Source organism: Rhinolophus sinicus, linkage group LG04, assembly GCF_036562045.2.
Source record: "Rhinolophus sinicus isolate RSC01 linkage group LG04, ASM3656204v1, whole genome shotgun sequence".
Classification (NCBI taxonomy): domain Eukaryota; kingdom Metazoa; phylum Chordata; class Mammalia; order Chiroptera; family Rhinolophidae; genus Rhinolophus; species Rhinolophus sinicus.
This window is the reverse complement of record NC_133754.1, coordinates 181,421,181-181,445,046: the sequence shown is the minus strand read 5'-3', so window position 1 is coordinate 181,445,046 and position 23,866 is coordinate 181,421,181. Positions and strand designations below refer to the sequence as shown.

General features: G+C 56.3%; 1 protein-coding gene across 2 annotated transcripts in view; it reads right to left on the bottom strand.

Annotated features, from left to right (window-relative positions):
- The window catches only part of LMX1B (LIM homeobox transcription factor 1 beta), an 81,407-nt gene extending 57,759 nt beyond the window's left edge, over window positions 1-23,648 (bottom strand). Inside the window, exons 1-2 of one of the 2 annotated variants that reach the window (XM_074331028.1) lie at window positions 23,449-23,648; window positions 22,430-22,616 (exon numbers count right to left, since the gene is read on the bottom strand). In XM_074331028.1, coding sequence (XP_074187129.1) covers window positions 22,430-22,616; window positions 23,449-23,587 — 326 coding nt within the window. In that variant the 5' untranslated portion in view covers window positions 23,588-23,648. The remainder of the gene's footprint in view (window positions 1-22,429; window positions 22,617-23,448) is intronic. The other variant, XM_074331029.1, reaches the window with a different exon arrangement.
- Between the last annotated feature and the right edge of the window lie 218 nt (window positions 23,649-23,866).

Below are 23,866 nucleotides of genomic sequence, written 5' to 3'. Positions count from 1 at the left end.
CCCCCAGTATATGCTGGCATTCAGAATGTGGGAGAAGCCATGGATCCTGGGAGGGCTCTGGGCCTGCCCCTCCAGATGCTGCCTGTTCCAGAACACTGCGCCTACCACCCACCACCCAGCAGCTCAGCTGCAGTGAGCCAGGCAGGTACTGCAGTGACTAAACTGTTCCGACAATTTACAGCAGTGATAACCCCCTGACAGACAGCCTGGTACTAAAGCTAAGCAGACGTGGGGCCGGCAGCCTCCAGCTGGGGACAGGGTGTCAAGACCAGGTCTAGCGGGTCCAGCCGAAGCCAGCTGCTTTCTGCCCTCTTGCCCAAGATTCCCTGGGCTTCTCCCAGGAAGCATGGCTGGCAGAGAGGGCTGCCATCTCACAACCCTCCGCGTGCACACACACAAAATACCCTTGTTACCACATACCACCACCATGGGTGGACTCACGCAGACACGTGCCTGGATGCACGCACACAGACGTGGACGCCTGATGCCCACTGACATGTGACCCACACATGTACACTGAGTCCCCACCATGGGCCAGGCGCGCACGGAACTCAGGTTCATGGATACCCACACAGACTTCCACGGGCACTCAGGAGTGCACACCAGAACCCTGCCTTGCGGCACGCCCTCCTCATGTCCTCTGCTTCCTCCTGGCCTTGCCCATCCCCCCCTGCAAGATTCACAGTGAATCTCAGGCTCAAATCTGACCCAGGCACTCCTCTGCTTAGAATCCTTCCATGGCTGACAGTGGCCCCCAAAGTAAAGGCCAGACTCCCCAACACAGCCCTCAAGTCCCTGTGTGACCTGTCCTCTCCCTGCACCCCCACCACAGCCCACTTCCAGGCCCTTGCATATGCTGTTTCCCTTGCCCAAAAGCTGCTCTCCTTCCCTGTTTACCTGGATAGTCCCTCTGCCATCAGCATGGACAGCTCTTCCTCCAGGAAGCCCTCCTCCACATCCCCCAATCTGGGAGAGGAACCCTGTCCTCAGGGCCCTCCATGCCCCATGCTTCTGCATCAGAGCTTTTATGGAGTTGCTGCCAGGGACGTGCCTCTCTTTGCACTGGATGGTGAGCTCTTTAGGGACATGGCTGTGTCTGACTTGTGTCCTCACTACCTGTGACAAGGCACACAGTAGCCTCTCTGTAAACACTGGAAAGAACACAAGTGGGGTCCTAGTTCCTATGTGAGACCAAAGCCTCCAGGAGGGGCATCGAGGGAAAGCAGTGGCGTGAAGGATGCTGTCAGGCCGCCCTTCTGCAGGAAGCGGCCATTGCTCTGTCACTCGTTGTCCCCAGTGCCCATTCCTAGGCTGTGGGAGTGGATGCCTTCCACTGTCCACCACTGAAGGGCCGGCAGCCCACAGGGCACTGCCTGGGTTCAAACTGGGCCTCAGTGTGTCACCTCCTTTCCCCTTGGGGCAGTGCCCACAACACTAAGAGGTGCCCAAACCCTAGGAGTTATTAAAAGTCAGGCCTGAGTCCAAACCACCCACTTCCCAGCTGGATGGCCTCAGAGCAGCCACTTAACCTCTCTGAGCTCCAGTTTCCTCAGTTGCAATTTTGTAGGAAGAAGAAAAAGGAGGAGAAGGAGGAGGCAGAGGAGGAGGAGGAGGAGGAGGAGGAGGAGGCAGAGGAGGCAGAGGAGGAGGAGGAGGAGGAGGAGGAGGCAGAGGAGGAGGAGGAGGAGGAGGAGGAGGAGGAGGAGGAGGAGGAGGAGGAGGAGGAGGAGGAGGAGGAGGAGGAGGCAGAGGAGGAGGATTGCAGTGCAATCCTGGGAAAATCACCTCCCCTCTCCAAACCTCCCTGCTGGCAGGGTATATTTGCAAAGCAGCTGCCATTTCTCCATTTGCTAGAAATCTTGATTTGGATTTTTAGATAGCCCAATTTATAGGGGAAGAAACTGAGGTTAAATGGCAGAAAGTGATGGAACCAAGACCCAGACCACCAGGCTCTGAAACACACGCTTCCCTTTGAACTTCCAAGGTCATGAGTGACTGCACTGTTCCATCAAGCATGCGTACAGAATGTGAGTACGGTCCGGGCTTGTCAGTCTCTACACCTTTGCCCAAGCAGCACCCTCAGCCCGGAGTGCCCTTGCCACAGCCTCTCCTCCGATTACAATTGGTTTTTCCAAAACTTCTTACATTCACTTCCCCTGTGGACCTGTTCCCGATCTCCCCAATCCCAACAGTCCACTCCCTCTTGCCTTTGTGTGAGCCCTAGGATGTTCTGCCTGCTCCCTTGTGTGACAATGGTTTGTGGGCAAGGAGCAAGTAGACAGTAAGCAGTGCCCTAGAAGAGGAGTCGGGGGGTGAGGGAGGGACAGGGCTGGAATCAGACCTGGTTGTGAGGCGGCTGTGTGGCCTTGGGCAAGTTGCCTCCTGTGCCTGAGTTTCCGTCTCCTTTTTTATACAATAGGAATAAAATCAAACCTACCTCTCAGGTGTGTCATGGGGCTTCACAGGGTGTAGGTGACAAGCTTAGCCAGAGCCTGGCATGCAGCAGGTGCTAGGACTTGGAATCAAATCTGCTGAATCGCACTGACCTGAGGAGAGGACAGCCAGGGACAAGGTGGGAAGGGGAGGGAGAGAGGGACACTGTGTGTCTCCTAACAGGCCGCAGTCTTCCACGTCTCCAGGCCTTGGCCCACACCATTCCCCAAGCCTGCAAAGCCCTCCTCCTCGCCTTTCCCAACTCTGTCCAAATGCCCAGTGCTTCGTAAAGGCTTTCCCGCCTCCCCAGGTAGGCAGCATTCATTACCTCTTCCTCCAGGTGTCTCCTTACTAAGGACCCTCCCCTCTGTCATAGCCCTCCACCCACAGCATTAGCCTCGTGGGCCCTGCCTTTCCCTGGTTCTGTCCCCTGTGAGGCTGGCGCTCCAGCGAGGTCAGGACCAGCTTAGTCACTTCTGTTCCCTGCTCCTTGTGCAGGGGGTTAGGGGGGTGGAGGTGGGGACTGGCCCTAAGGAGGTGGGAGGGAGGGGGAAAAAGAGGCCACGTCAGGTTCGGGAGGGCCTGGAGGGGGTCAACTGGACTGCTTGTGGTTTGTTTTGTTAGAATTCTTATTAATAACAAAAATAATGACCATCACAATAACAATAGCTTTAGGAAACATTTTTTTTCCTTGAATTTTATATTGTCTTTAGTAAGGAGCTTTGTGCTAAGTGCTTCACATCTTCCCATTGTTAGTCCTTCAAATGACCTGGAGAGGAGGAAGAGTTGTACCCACTTTACAGGTAAGGAAGCAGGCTCAGAGAGGTCAAGGGACTCCTCTGAGACAGCACAGCTCACCGGAGTAGAAATAGAGAGGGCCTAGGGCCTGGTACTCTGGGGTGCTGATTAACGGGTCACTGCAGTAGGTGGGCAACTGATAATCATGATGGCCGCTGAGCACCTACTACGTGCTGGGCCTGCTCCTGGCATCTGTCTTCCTTTGGCTAGAACCCACCCTGCTCAGCGCTCCAGGGCCCATCGGGCTGGGGCTGGGTCTGCCCCCTAGATCATGAGCTCCCTGACGGCAGGGCCTGCATCCGTTTTGCTCCCCAGGCCTCTAGTACCCACACAGGGCCTGGCCTGGAGGGGGTCCCACATGTAATCCTGGAATGCTTGTATGAAATGAGATGTCATCTTTGGAGACTGGCCCATCCAGGCCTCTCCATGGTGCCCATCACTGCTGGGCAAGGAGGCTTTCCTGGCCTCCATGCTACACGGCAGAACTTTCTAGATGCTCCCTCTCAGCCCATCCTGCCAGAGTCAGGAGCTTCTTCTTTGAGCCCCCCTGCCCACTCCTCATCCCCAGAATACTGGGTGTGACGGCCTCGGCGTCAGCCCAGACCTTCCTGGAGCAGGGGTCCTTCCGGTCACATGGGTGAGCGGGGCTTCCCTTCCTCCTCCCTCCCTCCCTGCCTGCCTTCCTCAGATACTCACTGAGCACCTACCCTGTGCCAGGGGCTTCCCTGGGATACCACAAGCAGGAACCACAAAGGGGATCAGGCATCTCAGAGGCCTAGGGGGGTGACTGACCTAAGCTGTGTGACCTTGGACAGCTGACGTCCCCTGTCTGTACCTCAGTTTCCACATCTCTGACATAGGAATAATACCAGACCCTGCCTCACTGACTTGTCAGGGTATGGTGAGATAACAGAGTCCTTAACTCGGTACCTGCACAGTGTGAAGGCTTTAGAAATAAAAAGTAAAACCCTTTGCTCCTACCATGCTGCTATAATTGTGTGCAGAGAGAACTGCACAGGGAGCGGGTAGCCTTTTAGGGGGAGAAGGAGCGGTGGAGAGATGACACAGTGGACCCCCTGACCTTTGCCCTCTTCCTGCCTCCTAGAGAGTACTAATTCTGCCCTCCCATGCCCCATTCTGCCCCCCACCCCCGCTCCACTATGGGCCGCCTGGCCCCTACATCCTGGGCTTTCAGGGAGAGAGGAAGAACCTTGGCCCAGCTAGATTCTCCAGGACGGGCCTCGTGTCCTCCCAACCATCCACTAGATCCATACTTGCTGCCATCCCACCTTCCACCCAGAGTCACCCACCCACCGGTGCCATGCCATGCCAGGCAATGTGCCTGGACTCAGGAAGAGCTGCACCACTCAGTCATTCACTCAGCACACAGACACCAAGCCCTGGGCCAGGCTTGGGGGTATCCTGGGCAGAGGTTCTCAGACCTGTGTACACAGGTGCCCCCCAGGGGCTCCGCGAGGGCTGTGGATTCACAAGCTTCACCCTGAGAGTACAAGTCCACCCACAGACCTAGGAATGTGCGTGTTTAACAAGCATTACAGGACAGACCCAAGTCTTAGGGGATAAGAGTATGAAGCCAGGGAGACTTCATGAAACTGGTGACTCATGCCAAGCTTTCAGCCAAGGAGGACTTTTCCATAAGCAGACAGGATGATGGAGGCCAGGGGACATATCCACTTGCTCAGGCACAACCACTACAGCCTGAGCAAGACCTGGATATGGACAAGTGTCGGAGATGAGTGGAGAATAGCAGGTGAGCTCAGGGCTGCGGTGGAGGATGAGAGGGGGCGGGGCCTGGCTGAGGAAGGCCCGGAAGGCCCAGATGAGAGCCAGGAGGAAGACCATGACAAGCCTCAGGCCAATGGAGCAGGGAGCTCTCAATTCCTATAGGCCTTGCTCTAGCTCCAGCCCATCCAGACCTCCATGCCACGAGGCCAGATCCTGAGACTCAGGGACGAGGACCAGCTCCATAGTTTGCAGGGCTCAGTGCAAAAAGAAAACCCAGGGCACTTGTTCAGAAAGTATTAAGAATTTTAAGAGGGCGACGCCAGAGCATTAAACCAAGCAGAGTCCTTCGGAGTGTGGGCCTGTGTGACTGCACAGGTCATATGCCCATGAAGCTAGACCTGTCAAGGACTCAGCCAAGTGGGGTCACCCTTGCTGGGACCAGACCAGAGTACTCAGGACCTGGGGGTTCCATCACCGCAGCTCCAAGCCCCAGGCCTCTCTGACTCTCCCTTTGCCCCCGTGCTCTCCCCTCAACCCTCAGAACTGCCTCCTAAATTTGGCTCAACTCTGTCCCCTCTCCATTCCCCTCCACTGTCCTTGCCTCCAAGGAGACAGTAGCCTCCTCCTGCCAGTCTCCCATCTCCAATCCCATGCATACGCTACCAGTGTCATCTCCATAAAGTGCCTCTCCAGTCCTGCCACTCCCCTGTCCAATAACCTTCGATGGCTCCCTCCTGCCCACAGAATAAAATCCAAACCCTGTTGCATAGCTACTGGCCCCCGCCCCCTCTGCAGCCCCATGTCCCAGTAGCCCCCTAGGCAGCCCCTCCAGCCAGGCTCACTATCCCAGCCCACTTTTCTCGGCCCACCAATTTAACCCCTAATATTCCAGCTACCAGTGTTCCTACCTGGAATGCCCTCCCCAGCTCCAGCTTCCCACCTCACAGGCACCAGCCCAGGGTCACCCAGCACATACGCTTGCTGTCTTGCATTATAACCGGATCCCTGCCCATGGCCCTTCCCACTAACAAAAATAGCTGACATTTACCGGCACAGGTCTTTGCATTCATCACCTAATTTAATACTCACAACACCCCTAGAAGCTAGGCTGTTCCATTTTCCCCATTTTACCAATGAGGGAACAGAGGCTCAGGGAAGCTGAGGCACTCGCCAAGCGGCACACAGTTAGAAAGAGGCTGAGCCTGGAGCCCGGCCCAGCCAGTCTAGCCCCCGAGCTGTTCCTCCCCTTTACTCCCCTATACTTTCTTTCAGTACTAACTGAGCATCTACTATGCATCGTGCCCTGTTGCAGCCAAGGGACGGTGCACACAGAGAACTCTGGCAAGGAGACTGCCCGACACATATAACCAAGACCAGATGGACCAACACAAAGGACTATAGGGGCATCGGTAATAATATCAGCAAGAACCACACACCTAACACGAGGACATTGCATCTGCTGTCTCTTTTAAAGTTCATCATTGCCCGAAGGCAGGTGTTTGGTCCTCAGTAGACTTTGAGGGGACCAAGGCACAGAGAGGTGAAGTATCTAACCCAAGGTCACACAGCCAGTAAGTGGCAGAGCCTAGATCACACTCTGAATCCTGAGGCTCCAAAGCACTGACATCTTTTCTCTGTCTACCTGGCTAAGAATCGGGTTAAGTTCTCGGTTTCCCAAGGAATCAGCTCTGGGGTCACAAAATCAGAGCAGAGGCCCATGTTTCCAGGCACAGGGACTGTGCGGACAGGATTTGTGCGGAACTCTGCCCCATCCCCACCCGCCCTCTTTGAGGGGGAGCTCTCCCAGGGCAGGGTGGGCCTGCCCCATCCTGGCCCAGCTTAGTCAGGACACAGCTGAGCCACTCAAGGCCCCCCGCTGGGTTCCTGGTGATTGGCAGCCCACACGCACCAGTCTCTTACCTAATACCCTTCCTGACCTCCTGCCATGAGCACTCACCAAGCAGAGCACGAGGTGGAATCCGTGATACTCCCTGTGCCCCAGGGGAAGATGTTTCCTTTTACAAGTTATTATTATTAGTACTATCATTACTGTTATTTTAATTTAAATCGTTGACGTTTGGGGAGATGTTTCTTGGCAGCCACAAGGGCATGTCTGTGGGAGGATGGCACCTCGGTGACTAGGCTGAACTCTTGCCACGTGGGATGGTGAGACCAGTGGGCGGCCAGCTCCAGCTTCCTCCAGGGGTCTGCCGCTGCTCACTTATCAGGCTGACATCCCACAGGGGGGCCGCTGCCCTGCCTGCTCCTCTGGCTCCAGACCTGCCAACTGGAACCAGACCTGGAGGGGTGGGTGGGAAGGGGCACGTGGGAGGGGGCCGAGCCCTCACCACAGGCCCCTTTGCAGTTCAAAGTGACACACTCAGGCGGCTGTCCCCTTCAAAGGGCAGACAGCGCCTGCCTGCCCCGAGCTGTTGTAGCTCTTGTACCAGCAGCCGGAGCCGAGGAGGCAGGATGGGGTAAAGGCGGCCCTGTGAGGGCTGGCCAAGCTCCCATCCACGGGGTGGGGCTGCTCCCCCGTCCCCTGCGCAGAGCAGAAGGGCACATTCCAGTTGGCCAGCTATACCTTGCAGTGCAATCCTGGGAAAATCCCCGCCCCGCTCCAAACCTCCCTCCTGTCAGGGTATATTTGCAAAGCACTCAAGAGGCACAATGCTTATGACGAAGATGAGGATGCAAAGTCTCTCTGAGAAACACCACCCGAAGCCAGAACATTAGAGTGGGATTCCCATCAGCGCCTCACTGGCTGTGTGGCCCAGAGCAAGTTACTTAAGTGCTCTGTACCCTCGCTCCCATCTGTAAAGTGAGGCTAGGATGGGATGATGGGTGCCCACTTGGCATGAGGCAGGTCACAGACACACTGCTCCCCTTTATGCCGAAATACACCCCACATATTGCCAGGATACTTGTTCAGCCCAAGTGAGACCCACCAAGAAGTCTTGGTGGAGTGTCCCCCAAGGCTGAGGAGAGTCCAGAGGACAAGTCTTGGCACCTGCAGCTGCTGGCTCCATGCTGGTGCCAGTCCCAACAGGCTGTGTGACCCTGGGTGTGTGGCTTCACCTCTCTGAGCCCCAGTTCTGTCACCTGAAAACCAGGGTAAACAATAGGGCTTTTAGGAACTCTCATCAAGATCTGGGGGGGCCAAGGGCTCAGCCCAGAGCCTAGACATAACATGTGCCCAGTAAATGGTAACTCTTATCACTGCTATCTGAAGCTGTGTGACCTTGGGGAAATAACTGCACCTCTCAGGTTGAGCTTCAGTGTTGCCAAAACAGGAAATGATAATAACAATGCCTGCCCTGGGCCAGTGAGAAGATTCAATCAGACCTTTACTACAGGCAGCACACAGTGAACACTGGCCATTAATTCTGAGGCATTCATTCAACAAATTACAGTGAGCTCTGGTGGCCAACCAGCAACAGGCACTGAACCCAGCAAAGGGCCAGAATCTACCCTCTCAAAAGATGGCTGAAAGTTTTCTCCTGACAGAATGCCTGGCCTCCAATCCCAGTTCCACTTACTAGCTGTGTGACCTTGGGCACATTATGCAACTTCTTGGTGGCTCAGTTGTCTTATCTGAAAATGAAAATAATGGCACTAGGTCCTGGCGCAGGTAAAGAATGGAAGTGCTTAGAGCAGTGCCCGATGGCCAGGAGAACTCGCGAAGCATCAGCTAAGATCTCATTATTGCTGCTGCCATCCTGTGCTCTTTGGGCTGGTCCTACCTGTCAGTAAGCCCCCTGCAGCCAGGCCCCCTTCTGCAGCTCACAAACTTGGGAAGTGTTAACTCCTGAGAAGCGCCCCGTATACCCTGCAGAATGGAGGTTTCTGTGGCCTTTCTCCCTGGTCTGTTTTCCCAGCAGCTGGAACACTTAGAAAAAAGTTCCCAGCCTGCTGGGCTTGTCAAAGCAGGGCCAGCTTTACTAGAACCAGGTTTGGACGGTAATTCTGCGGTCATAAGAATTATTTTCTTTACATACTGCCATAGAAAGGGGACCCCCCTGCTTTTTTGCTTTTTTTTTTTTAACCTAAATGAAGACACCATCAAGAGCAAATATGCTGCTGGAGTTTTTAATAAAAACATGATGGAGGAAAACATTCAAAGCTTAATAATCAGACGCAATTTGCGTTGTGAACAGAGATGTGTCATTCCCACTCTCCACCCCCTTGGCTGTGCTCTGTGCGGGACTGGCTTTGGGGCTGGCGACTTCAGGCCTATGGCAAAAATAATGAAGAGCAGTGAGCTCAGAGATAGCCTGAAAAATATCCTGGGAAAGAAAAACATATGCCAAAGAGTGTGTTGTAAAAGTCATATTTCATGCCTGACTTTAGAGAATGTTAATAAGGATTAGAACCATACTCCAACAGAACAACTATCAGTCAAGGCAAGGTAATTAATTCTGCTTCAGATCTCTGCTTGGGAAAATGAAAGCGGTAAGTGTTGTTTCACAGCATAGAGATTCCATCACACTAGAACAACCCAGAGAACTTCCAAAGCCATGTCCTGATTCCAGCTGAAAGAAACCTGGCTGTTGCTGGCAGCCTCTGCTGATCTGTCGCCCTGTAGATTTTGGGGATCTTTTCCGAATTGTAACAATATCAAACTTTTTTTTTTTAATTTCAGGATTGGCTAATAAATATGATTAAGATAACACGTCCCAAACCACATGTCCTCTGCTTGGCCTCCAACATGTGGAGGACAGATGTGTCTTCCGTGTATAGATAACCCAGCCGGCTGCTCCCCGGAGGCAGGGACCCCGGGAGATGGAGCCCCGTGAGGTCCCTGAAGCCCATTGCTCCCCCTCACCCACTGCTTTAGAGAGGAAGGGCCAAGCCCAGGGTACCTGGGAGTCAGACACAAGAAGGATGGAGGGATGGTGGGATGTGGCACTGTGCTCACCTGGCTTTTGTCCCTCAACGTCCCAATTTAGAAGATAAAACTCAAACCCACGTGGCCCATGTTATCCAAAAAGCTCTCAAAATCATTTCATCATGGAGGCTTACCTATTACCCCCTTTCAGGAGCCAGAATCGAAGGACCTTCCCCTCCCAGTGACCTCAGTCCAGGGAGGACAGAGTAGGCTGCTGCAAAAGCCAGAGTCTGGGAGAGGGTTCTAGAAAGAATTGTGGAGTGGCCACATAAACCTCTAACCTGGCGGTGGGCAGACTAGGGTTCCTGCCTCTGTTTTGCTACATCTAAGTGAGCTTTTGGGCAAGTCCTGGCCACACCTGGGCCTCAGTTTCCCCATTTCTACAAGGATATTGAAGAGCCCTTCAGCTGGGACATTCTAAAGGAGCTCAAGGTCCTGGTGGTGGGTGTGGCCATTGCACCCTCGCTGTGGTCACTGAAGAAGGTTGTTGGAGGCTGCAGAGACAGCCAGGCCCTGAAGATCAGGGCAGGGAGGCCTGGGCCTGTTGGTGTCAACAGCCAGCTGGGTGCCAGTTCTGGGAAGAGGAGGGCAGCAGGCTCAGAGTCCAAGGCCAGTGTGGGCTCCCATCCCCAAAGAAAGGCTCTGGGCCAAGGTATGAGTTAGCCTCCTTGCTAGCTTTCCTTTGGGGAGAACCAGCTGAGTTCTCCTTTCTCTGAGTGAGAAAGAGGAGTCCCTTAGAGTTAGCCCATTCTAGGCAGCAGGGCTCAAGTGGGCAGGGAGGGGAAGGGCACTCTACCACAATGGTAGAATGAATGAGTGAATGAATGAATGAATGGTCAGAGGGAGATGGGGGCTTCCCAAAGCCATCCCAGAAGTCAGGCTGAAGGCAGAGCACCTCCCTGAGAAGAAAAAGGCAATTAATGGTCCCTGGGGGAGGGGCACTATGACCTGGGTGAGTATCAGCTGCCTGCTGGGCAGGGGTGGGGTAGACAAGGCCACTTGGCAAAGGTTCCTGATCAGTCAGTGCTCAGAGGCTACTCTGGGCTGGCAAGGAGGGTCAGGCTCCTTCTGAGCTGGATGGGGTCAGACGAAGGTGGAGGAACTCTGTCGCTGGCTGCCTGGCCTCTTTTCAGCTGGGGCCGACTGGGCATTGACTGCCGCGTCCCTGGTCCCCTATTACCACTCAGGCTCAGGCCTTGGCCTCCCCTGAAGACCCGAGGCCTCTTCCCTGCCCAGGAGCCCGGGCTGCCCGGTAGACGCTGCGAGCCCAGGGCTCGGCCCGGCAGGGCTGATATGAACCATCTGCGTTGTCTTAGGCCGCCCCTCTGCCCACTGTCCCTCTGAACTCGGCTGGTTCCCGCGGGCCGTTTGATGCCTCGCAGGGTCATAGACCCCCGCACACAAATCACCGCCGCGGGGCTGGGGGTGGGGCGGAGGCGCTGAAACCTAATCCGCAAAGTTTGCTCTGCCGCAGGCTCGCTCCTTCCCTCGCTCACTCGTCCACCACCCCCCCTTTCCAAACAAGGCTTATTTTTCTTGCCAAAAAAACAAAGTTGGTATCAAGTGTTTCGATGGAGAAAGTCTCCCCCACCCCCGGCCTGGGAGGCAGGGCCGGGGCTGTTGGCTGAGCCTGGAACTGCAGAGGGGGCTCCGGGAGAGGAGAGGACGGGAGGGAGGTGAGCTCCGGGTTCCCGGTCTGTCGGTCAGTCCCCTTCCCAGCTCTGGCCTGTTCCAGTCCCACACTTAATGGCCGAGGACCCCACTGCCTCTGACCCATTCTGTCCCCCTGGTCGTCCCCTACCCAGATAGGGCTCCCTCCATCGGGGTTCTCTGTCCCTGCGCGGAGAGAGATGGAAGCAACACTTCCTGCCCCTTCTCCCTCCCCATAAAACAGCCCTTGCCTGTCGCTTTTACGAGGTGACACCCTGCTCTCAGCCCGATCCTCCCGGTGCTGGAGCCTGGGCTCGAGAGGGAGGAGACAGCGTGCAGTCAGGCGTCTCCAGAGCGCTCCCAGCGCGCACTGGGGTCCCCGGGCCGCTGCCACTGAACACAGCCTCAGGGCTTTAAAAGGAGGCCAAGGAGCCGGGTGTATTTGAGGCAAATTCCTCCGAAGTGCCCCTCCGGCTCCCATGACTCAGGCCGCGGGTCTGAGACCCTAGAAGCCAGCCGGTGGTGGCCGGCCTGGTCCTCCGGAGGGGCACAGAGCCGAGCCGTGGGGGTGCGCAGGTTTCATTGGCGGGGTGTTGGTTTTGGTTTTGCTTTTTTCAGCCCGTGCAGCGACCCGGAACCGCGCGCGGCCGCTTCTCGGATGCCCGCGGCTTCCCGCTGTGCCCGAAGGCGAACGCCGGCGGCGAAAGTACGTGCCTGCGGCGCCTGCTCTGCTGGCTGGAGTTGTAGGTGTCCAAGTAGGCAGCCGGGCAAGGGCTAGGCGGCGACGTCGAGGGGCCTGGGTGCCGCAGGAAAGATCTGCAAACTGGGACAAGGGTGGCAGCAGCGGCGGTGGTGGCGAGAAATAAAGGCGCCACGGGCCCGGTGCAGAAACGGGTTTCCGCAGGGGTCGAACAAAGGAATTTGCCCTCGGAAGAAACGGGTCGAGTGAGCAGCGGGAATGGTCAAGCCCGGAGACACGCAGGAGGGCGCGCATCGACACCAGTCCCAGCTATCCAACGAAATCCGCCCCGCGGAGGACCCCAGCCTAGCATCTCCATGTGGCCTCTCACTTCTTGTCAGTCTGCTCTAATGGGGGATGGTGGGTGTGCACACCCCAGTGCCATCTTTCCTGGGAAGAGGGGACAGTGCAGGCCCATGCTCTCCATCTGGGGAGGCAAAAAAATTCCCCCAAACAGTATCCTCTATTCATGGGTCCGTTGCCCCCATTTTCCAGAAGCTGACAATTGAGGTTTCAGTAAAGCGACCCCCTCCCCCACCTCTGCTGCAACGCTTGGCGGGCTCGGGAAACCCAAGCGCGCTCTGGAAAACGAAAGGCGCCGGGGGCCACAGGGCCACAGCCCCCGCCTCCTGCCCTCGGAAGGGGTGGAGGGGACACGGTTGTAAGGTGCTCGGCTTCTTTTCTCTGCTTGACATGAATAAGGGGATTAGGACGGCAAGTTTCCGTAGTTCACTCCGTCGGACAAAGGGCCCCGCAGTTCGAGCGGCGCAGCCTCTGATTAAACGACAGAGCCCTGTCACTCAGCACCATCCTAGGTACTTGTGTTCGTGACATAATCTTATTAGAAGATAAAACCGGCGAAATCCTTCTCATAATGAAAAGTTACATTTAATGGCTGGATTCGCCCCCCACCCGGTCCCCGACCCTGCCGGCCTCCCCCCGTTGCTGTTGGATATGGCGCGCCTGTAATTGGCATTTAAAGCACCAAGTCCGGGAGAAAAACGGGGTTTAGAGTTTTTGTAATCCCCCTAAACTGTCTTTGTTCGAAATCTCCACAGATACAAGTCTGTTAAGAGTAAATATTTGTGGATTGATACAACCACATTTCCCCCCTGCAAACCAAATCTGAAAAAAATCCGCCCTCCCGCTGCGCTGCGGCCGGGGCGCAGGAGGGGGCGGGGGAGGGGGGCCTGGGGTCGCCCGAGCCTCCGCGCCGAGAACTCGGCTTTCGGGGCCGCCTCACCGCCTCCAGGAGCTGAGGGACTTTGCACATTTCTCAGGCGGGAAAAAGGTCTTAGACTCTTTTTTCAATTTTCTGTTCCCTCGATAAACAAACCTCTCCAACTCGCTGCTTTTGGGCCTGCCCAAGGGGGTCGCCGGGAGAGTTTGGGGAGGGGTGAGGGCTTTACTCCATTTCGAACGAAAATGCGAACTCTCTCTGCCAGCCTCTCGCCCTTTCAGACGGTGTAGCTGTCTCAGAGGGGACTCACTCCTCCTGGGCCATGCGAGTCCCCACCTGACAGGGCACCCCAAGTCCTGCCCAGGAAGAGAGCCCAGAGCCGCCAAGGGCCCCAGAAATGCGAAGGAGTCCGAAGGCTGCCGCGGGGGCCCAGGGCTCCCGGCTCCAGCCCAGCCCGTCCTCGGATCGGGTTCCTTCATAAATCAGCGGCTGGGTGAAAGGGCTGCGCTTTAGAAAGGGCAGGACCGTGTGCGCGTATTAGAGCGCGCGGTTCCCAAATCCGGGCTAAACCCCTGGTGACACCGAAATTCATCAACCACCGCTGGCGCCCGCGGCTCGGCCCGGGAACCTAGGAGCCGGTGCACCGTGCTGTCCCTCTCGGGGGAAAGGAGCAGGCCCCCTCCGAGAGAGGTGTGCCTGGAGGAGGGCACGGATGGAGACGGCAGAGAGCCACCCCGCCCGCGCGCCCGGGGCGGCGAAGGAAGCTCTCCCGCCGGGAGAAAGGCAGTTATTCTAACCTCTTTTCTTCTCTAGCAAAGGTTGGCCCTACAAGGGCATTCCGGCGAGAAGAGGGCAGTGACCCCCACCCCTCCCAACCCTTGGGCAGTTATCCCCCGCAAACCTTCCAGGCTGGGCGCTCTAGGGAGAATCCCAATTGTCCAGAGCTGGAATCTGGGCCTTCGGGAGGGTCAGGACGGGAGGATTTCGGGATCCCATTGGCTTTGGGAGTCAGACCTGCCGGTGGAAAAATCTGCTACAGAGTAACTCTAGACCAGGGGGAAGTTACTTAACTCCTTCAGCCTCGGTTTCCTCAACTATACACGGAGCTAGAGCGATAAAGGTCAATGCACATCGCAAGCACGCAAGGAACGCCAATTCCTTTGCCTTCTACACACACTACTGTGGCCTGCCCCTCTGGGGTCAGTAAGGCTCTGCTCCTGCGAGTTCACATCTACACTGGCCACGTTCAAGAGTCTGTTGGAGAGAAACGGCACCTACATCCCTCAGTAGTAGTGGAGGGTCCATCCACAGGCTGCACAGACTCCAGATCTGGGTGAAGATCAGGAGGGTGGGCTAGGCCCCTCAGGGAGGCCTGTTTTGGAGGCTACACTCTCTGGGCCTCCCACGCAAGGCAGACAATGCATTCCTGCCAGGCAGGGCGACTCCCTGCTCACTTCCCAGCAGGCAGGCTGGAAGGAAACATACACTGACTGAATGCCCAATGCAGGCTGGCACCTTTGGGTTTGTTTCACTTTATGCTCTGAGACAGATTCACTTTATCCCGTGAGTTTGGAATTATCACCCCTATTTTACAGAGAAGAAAACTGAGGCTCAAAAAGAGCCATCAGCCCTTCCCTGAAGGCCCTTGGTCTGTGTCACTGGAAGACAGAGATGTTCTCCATCCTTGATCTGTCATTGCAATCTTACTCTTTCCTTTGAGAAAATGTGCACCACGCAGGGGGATCTCCATTTGGAGGAGGTGGACCCAGAGCACCTTGATCCTCTCCTTCTCCACAGGCTTGGGCAGCTCCAGGCCTGGGTGGGCCAGCACCCACACCCCAACAGTCCAGTAACTATGGCAATCTTGGAGTTACATGACAACAGTCATTGAGTCCCAGAGGAAAGCAGGAGGCAGGAGAAGGGTACCAGCAGTCACCACACCCAGCTTGTCTCAGCCCAGTGCTGTTCCTCCTCTCCCATCATTGCTGTTACAGCACCCGACAGAGGCATCTGATGGGGGGGGGACCTCTGGCAGACCTGCGCCCCTGCATGCTCACTCAGCTTTCTGCATGTAGCCAGCAGCTCCTTGGGCTCCTCAGTCCTGCCAGCCCTGGTGAGCACCTCTGTTGCTCTGGGCAGCCCTCAGAACCTTCCCCAGCTGGCAACCACCTCACAGTTCCCAGGGAAACCTCTTATAGCACGGGCCAGCCAGGAAGCAAACATCTTTGTTTCTTCTGGAACCGGACTCCAGGAACCGGGTTTTTCCTTCATCGACACTTCCCCCAGTTCACCGAGGGCAGGGCCAGCCAGGTGCTCTGCCATCAGCCAGCACTCTTGGTCCAGGCCAGTCTGAGCCAGGCTCCCAATTGAGACAAAGCTCCTCCACCCACAATGTACTCACACATCCTCCGGACCCCAATACTCCCCCTAACCCTCTCCTGGGCCCCAGGGTCCACCGGGCAGGTCTAGCGGCTGCCAGTCAAGAAGCTGAACAGAAATGGATGGATAGACTATTGCCCCGGGAATAACAAAGGAAGGGCCCACGCAGAAATTTATTTGTACTGATCAGGAGAAGCGAAGGTACAGGGCAGCAAGGAAGTGCTGTCAGCCAGGCCTGAAACCCAAGAAAGTTGCCATTCCGAACACAGTGGCCCCTTATCCCCACCACTCCACCACGCAGCAGCAGTTAAAGCAAACACAGGCCCTTCACTGCCCCGTCAGTTACACCTTCCCCCCAAAATTACACAAACTTTGAAAGATTTCTCTGAGAGAAGATGGATGCTTCGGGAGACTTGAGGTCAAGGCTAGGCTGTTTAAAGTATATTATTAACAAATAAACATTTACTGCAAAAAAAAAAAAAAGAGGAGAAAAACCCTATAGGCCACCGGGGAACCAAATCATGTTGCTCTTGGCTTCAAATGACAGGAGACATTTATGACATGAATGGAGAACACCAGCCGGTCGATGAAATGGCAAACGTCTGCCACTTTGCTTCCTCTGCCTTCGTGAATCAACTTTTTCAAATATGGTTTTCAGCCTAGTCCTCCCCTCACTACCACTGCCTCTCCACTTCTGACTACAGTGGCAATAAATATATATAATTTTGGTTTTGCTCTTTGCTGCCATCAGCACAGAATCTGGGGGTTGGAGAGGGCTGCGTCAGCCAGAGCGCCAAGGGCCTAGGGTCCTCCAGCACTCCCAATTGATTGACAGCTCGCACAGGCGCCTCAGCTGAGTGGACCATCCCTCTCTTCCTCCCTCCCCTGAAGCTGAGGCCTGACTGTGGTGTCCTACAAATTGGAAGTTATAACTCATGTCATTGAGAGTATCTTCCATTCCTCAGCCTAACTAATGCCAAAGTAGGACTGAGTTGTTTTATTTGTTCCCCCCTCCCTTTTTTGTTTTAAAAATCTCACAGCCGCAGGACAGAGGAAGTTCCCTGGGGAGGCACTGCCAGCCCATCAGGGACCAAAAGAACCTCTCTGGGCTGGAGGATCCTTCTGACCACCTAGGCTGGTGTTGCTCACCTTTTAAACCTCCTCTTCTTTATGAGACACACAAGAGCTCTCCCCCATGAAGCCCCCTCTTCTGAATCCCCTCTCAGCCTTGGAGATGTTGGTTGAGCTTTATTTTTCTGTCATTTGAATCACAAAAACAATAATCTTGAACAGTTTTCAAATATGAAATTATAACATTGAGTATGTTTTTCCAAGCTATATGCCGACCCTAGAGACTCCAATTGTCCCCAGTGGAAAGGTCTTTGCTCTGGACCAACCTCCACCCCCCACATCCCCCAAAGAGAAATAGGCCGACAAGCCAGCCCCAACCCTGCTGCCTGCCCTTCCTGATAATGCATCAGTTGGCATCTGTTGTCACCCCTACAACCATAAGTTTTTCTGCCTCTCTGGAGGTATGGGAGTGGAGAATGGATCCCATGGAATATAGAACACTTACAGAACGAAGGCCCACTAGGTGCCCTGTGTAATTCTCATGATGTCGTGAGAAATGATATCATCACCTCCAGTTTGCTAATGGAGAACCCAGAGCTCAGAGATGGGCAGCCACCTGGCTAAGATCACACAGCTGCTGAGTGTTGGGGCTTCGAGGTGAACCCAGATCTTCCTCAGAGTCTAAAGCTCTTTTCATCACTGAGGGAGGCAGGACTCTCACTGTGTCCCACTCAGGCAAAGGGAATGGTTTTCCCAGGGGTGCCCCTCATCTTCCCTGCATAGAGAGGCTGATGGCGAGCCTAGCCTTCCAACGGCACTGCTCTCTGGCATGGGACCCATGGGCAGTGTGGTGTGTGTTCTTGAAGACAAGACATTCCTTGCCACACTGATGGTGATAATACTAGTAACAACTATAATTTCCAGGCAACAAGATGCCAGGTCCTTTGAGGCAGGTTATCTCGACTCCTTATAAGTATACTTTCCCCCAGGCGGGTACGTCCCCATTTTACAGAAGAGGCTCAGGTGGGTGCCAGGGCTTTGTGGTCCTTAGCCTGGCTCCAGTGAATAGGGTAAGAGGGAGCTGAGGGTCACCAATCACATACCCCAGAGGAGATCCTCACAGCCTGCTTCCCCCACTCGAGAAAAAGCCGGCAAACAAATTAGGCTACATGAGCCCAGAGCCTGGGGAATACAGGGTGAGTCAGGAGTCAGCTGTGAATAATGCCTCCGTTCAGCAGCAGAGGACTGCAGCCTCAGGAAGGCCTTTGCTTACCCTTCCGCCTGCAGCTAAGGGGTTGGGTTTAAACGGAGAGGCGCCTTCCCAGGGGCTACACGGTCCCTAGGCTTGGGCTGGCAAAGTGAGCCCTTCAGGCATCAGCTCCCCAAGGAGAGCCCTGGAGAGGCCTTTTCATAAGTCAAAGCGCTGGCTCTTCCTTACAAGGAGACCCATTTCCAGGACAGACCCTCTACCCTTACCCTCATTGAGGGCAGGAGAGTCTACAGCCCTGAATGAGTCTGATGGGGGCCATGCCAGCTGGGGTACCACCGGGGGAGGGTGTGCTGCTCGTAACTGGCACCCTGCACTAAGGCCTATGGGAGGCCTCACAAGCTGGGAGAAGCAGCAGCCAGAAAAGACTGGGGCGGATTTTGCTCTCCCTGCACCACACCGGGGCTCTGCTCTGCTGGTGCTCCTAGGGGAGGTGAGCCTCCCAGGAAGGCCTTTCCCGGTGTAAACACTTCCAAGGAAAGGAATGTGCTGGAAGAGCGGGGTTGGGCCACTGAAGCTACATACGACCAGCTGGGGTAAATTAAAAAAAAAAAAAAATCACCCCGGGACTCGGGAGACTTTTTGTGAAACTCAATCAAAGCCTCGGTGACCCCCTCCTGCCGAGGTGGACGCATCCTACCTGGGCAGATGAGCCCAAGTGAACCCTCGCAGGCTCAGCGGGGCCCTGTAACTGAGGCGGAGAAGCGAGGCCGCCCGGGCAGGCCCCGCCGGCGGAAGGGCGCCGCCAGCCCCGGAGGCCGAGGTGGGCGCACGGCCCGGGCGGGAGCCCCGCGTCCTTCCGAGCACGCAGGCTCCCGCTCGCACACCGGAGAGTCTCCGGTCGCCAGACCTGGGAGCTGTCTTACAAGCGATTAGACTCCATTTTGTGACAGATTTTTGGACTCTCCCCGCCGACCCTCCCCCCTTCCGGAGCCTCCTCCAGGAGGAATTCGCCACCTCCTCAGGATAGAAACCTTTTCCAGACGAGCGACAGACGGCAAAAAAAGAGTTACATAATTCTATTTGGCCAAGCTGCCAAGAAAAAAAATTGGGGGCGGGGGGTAGGTAATGTCATTTTTTCATGTGTTCCCCGGTGGAAGAAGGAGTGGGGTGTTCGTGATTTTACGTTTGGAGGCCGCGTCTCCTCCCGGTTTGTAACCGGTTTCCTGTCCGAGAAGCCCGGGCGGCGGAGGGGCCAGAGCCTCGGGCACAGGAGAAGGATCTGATGCTTTTGGTTTTTTCCTTAGAAGAGGCCCCCCACTCAAAACAAAAAACAACAACAACAAAAACCCCCAAAAAACAGGTAGGAGAAAAAGGAGGCTTTCCGAGTTTTTCGTGAAGATGCCACATGCCGGCCCGGGCTCTCTTTGCTCGTGCAGGGCGTGCCGGTGGATTTGATCAAATGCTATTAAATGCGCCCGAATGTCAATTAATTACCCCCGTGGTGCGTAAAATAATGCTTTGCTTCTGGGTGTCCCGGGTCTTTGAAAACAAACAGAGTTGAGGAAGAGACGCTTCACAAAAATAGTAACCTCTTTCTATGAACCAACCCGGCTGCTCCTCGCAGGGAAGACACGTTTTTCAAAAGTTACGGTGGTGGTGGAGGGGGTTTGTTAATTTCCCAATACGGCTGACGCACAGACAAAACAACACCGAGAAGGCACGTTTCTGTGCCCACTTGCCCGGATTCTCGTCTGAAAGCATTTACACACAGATGCAATAAATATGCCTCTGCGATCCTCAAAGAAAAAAAATAAATTGTGAAATATATTTTTATTGTGCAAAGAACATCGCTTCCCATTCAGCCCCTGCTTGCCTGGCTGCACGGGCTCTCCCTGAGAAACACTGATGCGAGACCCGCCTGGGTATTTGTCCCCAGGATTGTCTTGATAACTCCTCCTCAGCCCCCAACCAGCTCGCCTAGTGCAGATACCTAATTGGCGTTACTGGAAGAAAGAGGGGGCGAGGGAGGAGGGGGACACCGTGAGGGGCGTGAATAATGCCCGCCTGAATACTGCAGCCCTGCAAGACCCAGACTAGGGACTGGAGACCTGAGATTCGCCCAGATCCAAAATTCACTTGCAAACATACCCCTCCTGCACTGAAGAAGAAAGCTCTTAGGCGCTTTTTTTCTTTTCTAAACAAATATACTTTTGACAGAGCAATCACAAATGTTTAATTGTTTTGTAAAATGAGGGGGTTGGCCGCTCAACTCTAAGGGGAACATCCAACTCGGATTTTGTGACTTTATAGTTCTGTGAAGAACCAGGAGTATCCTCTCCTTGTTTTAAAAAGAAGCTCCGTAGACGACTGGGGGTGGGGGGAGAACTGGCAGATTTGAACAAGAGGTTGAAAAGAATCTTTCCAATATGTAAAAAAATTTTCAAAAACCTGCACAAATGACCCAGAGACCCATTTCCAGTTTCCTGGGCCTCCTGTCCCCACGTGTTGAGTTGTCCAGGCCAGTGGCTGAGCTGAGTGGGAAGTGGCACTGCCAGAGCCCAGCTCCGGCGGGCAGGCAGAGCAAGCAGGGCTACAGTACCGCAGGATGTGGGTGGGCTGGAGGCTGGTGAGCCCCACCACGGGGCTGGCTCCCTGAGTTCTCCCAAAGCCCCTGACCACATTTACCCCAAACTCCTTGCCCCATTTTATTTGTGCTGCCCTATGCCTGCCTGTGGCGGAGCTGACTGGCGGCCTCACCTTCGCCTTGAACTAGAATCCCATCAGTCCGGGCACAGCGCAAACCCGATCAACAGCAGTGTGTCCAGTTGGGGGTGGGGGTGCTCCAGACAGAGGGGAGACCTCAGATAGGCTCTGGGACCAGCAAAAGAGCTGACTCTCTGAACCGGGCCCCAGTTCTTACTTGCAGAGACACCAGGCAGCAGGAAGAACACAGGAAAAGCACAGCCTGGTTAGGCCCGAGTGTGGGGCTCAGCCAGAGTCCTTTAGAGTAGAGCCTGATGCCCTCGAGAGGGCTCTGGCCTGCAGTCCCACTATTTTCAGGCCTCAGCCAAGGGGTTGTGGAGGCAGAGAAGGGGCACAGCAGCTGCTCCAATTCCCATCAGGGCCTGGATTTAGAGACAGTCCCTAGGCAGAGCAGGTAGGCTGCACTGACCACCAGCCACTGGAAGCCCAGCCTTCTCCCAGAGGCATGGGCACAGTTCCCTCTGAGCCCCAACCCACCTGAGCAGCCTACCTACTCTGTAGTCCCAACTGAAAGGGTTTTCTGGGCCTCATTAGAAAGTTTTCGCAGGCACCCACTTGTCTCGGCAATGCTGCCCTGGGGATCCCCACATCCCTCTTTCGGCTGTTGCGCCCCTCTGCCTCCCTCTCAATCATACTGCCAGGCACAAACCCATATAGAAGGAAAAAAATAAAACCTTCATCTACTTTTAATTGTCCCAAGTCCCTTGCCAGACAAATCCACAGTCTCAGCTAAAAACAAAAGTCAGCAGGTAGAGCTCAACCCACAGCCTCTGGCCTCAACCCTGAGGCTTGAGCTACACCAGGGCAGGACAGGCCACTCCTCCCCAACACACACATTGCAAGAAAGAAGGCCTGCTGGGGAAGGCTGACTTGGTCAGTTCCTCACCCCCACGGGGAGCCCCAGATTGTGGTTTGCCACCTCTTGAGGTCCTCTTTCTAGACAGCTTCTCCAGCCAACGAAAATTTTAAGTGCAAAATTCCCGCATGGACCGGTTTGGGGAGAACGGACATTTTTCTCTCCATCGCAGATTAAAAGTGCAGCAGGCAGACTGGCAGGAAAGGAGTATGGGGGCTGCTCAGGCAGTTCAGCACTCCTGCACGCCACCTCCTTGCTCCAGGAATCCCAGATACCCACAAAGCCTGCCTTTGGGTTGGACAAGCACACCACCAGGGCCGGACTCCCTAAAGCACTGCTTTTGTTTGGAAATCAATTTTTGGTCCCCAATTCAGGCCTCAGTGGGGCCAGGCCTTGTTCTAGAACCGCAGCATCTATCCCCCAATCGGCCCAGGGCCTTGTCCTGCACCCCAATCAGTGGCTCAGCGCAGGTTTTTCCGGACAAAGGACGGCAACTAGGGGCTGCCAGAAGCCCCGGGTCACCCCACCAATGCCGGCCCTGCTAAGATGGTTCGTCTCTGCCGGAGACGCGCAGCCCGCGGAACCCTCGGAGCTGACGGGCCCAGCGGCACGCACAGCCGGTGGCAGCGCGGACGCCGGCCCGGCTTGGCAAGGGGGGGCGGCCGGGCTCTAGTGCCGGACGGCGGCGGGGAAGGAGGAGGACGAGAGGCGCTTACTGTTGGTAGTCTTGTTTGCAGTACAGTTTCCGATCCCGGAAGTAGCAGCTGGTGGTGAGGGCTTGCTGACACGCCGCGCACTGCAAACACTCCTCGTGCCAGGACGACTCGTTGACTCGCATCAGGAAGCGGTCGGAGATGGGCCGCTGGCAGCCCTCGCAGACGGCGGGATGCGGGCAGTCGGAGCCTGCAGCGCACAGGGCGAGAGCCGGGCCGTCAGCGCCCACCAGCCGGTCCCAGGCATTCTGGCCGCGCGGTGCCGGCAGCCCCGGCTCCAAGGGCGAGGGCAGCCCCAGCGCGCCGCCCACCGCCTGCGCTCCCCCGGCTGCCGCGCCAAGGGCCGGGCAGCCTCATCTAGTTCGCCCCAGTCCGCAGACTCCGGCGCAGACAGGCCACGGGCCTCGAGCCTTGGCTCCGCGCTGCGCTCTCCCCTTCTCCGGAGATCCAGCGCTTGGTGTTAATACGTAAAAGAACGAGCACCGCGCGGGGTGGCCGGCTGGGACGGAGACAGGCGAGGTGAGGCTGGGGCGCTCGCTGGCTGACACGCCCCACAGTGGCGTTCGTGGTCTTCTGTCCCCAATCTCCCCAAAACCTGTGGTTTGGGTGACTCAGGGGATATTTTTCTTTTAGAAAGTCCCCCTCCCCAAGTGACCCAGCACTACTCCCAAGCTTGCAAAGGTCCTCCACTTGGGTCCTCCATCACCCCGGCCACCCGTCTCCTCCCTCCCTCCCGGAGTGGCAGCTCTAGAACCGCGGCTTGATGAGGATAGGGGGCGGCGGCTGGAGCTGTCCTGTCCGTCCTCCGCCTGGGTGATGTCCCTGCATACCTCTGACCCCGCAGGATGCCCATCTAGCTTGTTGCCCCTCTCGTGATCACTCCAGGAGTCTTCTGTGTTCCCCACACCCCCATGTCCTGCAAACCATTTCCTTTATCCGTTGGCCCGGACGCCTATTTCCACCTCGGGACAGGACCCGGCTCCCTGCCCATGACCACTCGGGCGTTCCGACCCAGCACTCACCCAGTAGCACCCCCAGAGTGGCGGGCCCGGGGCGCAGAGCGTGCTCCTCCATCTTGATGCCGTCCAACATCTTGGCGCAGTCCGTCTGCCCGCGGGGGAAGCACCGCTCCAGCGACTCGGGACCTGTTGCTATATCCATGGGACGCGGGGCGCGCTGCGGGCCCCGCCGGCCAGGGTGCTTGCCCGCCCGCCCGCCTGCCCGCTCGCCGCCGCCGCCGCCGCCGCCGCCGCCGTGGCCCCGGAGCCAGGGAGGCGCGGCCCCGGCGGGATTGGGGCTGCGGCTGGGGCCGCGGGTTTCCCCCGGCGACCGTGCAGCGGCGACGCGCTGGCCCCGGGCCCCGGCGTCGTGCGGGCGGGCCGGGGCGGCTGCAGTCCGCGCCGCGCTCTCCTGGGTACTCGCAGCCACGCGCGCCGGCTC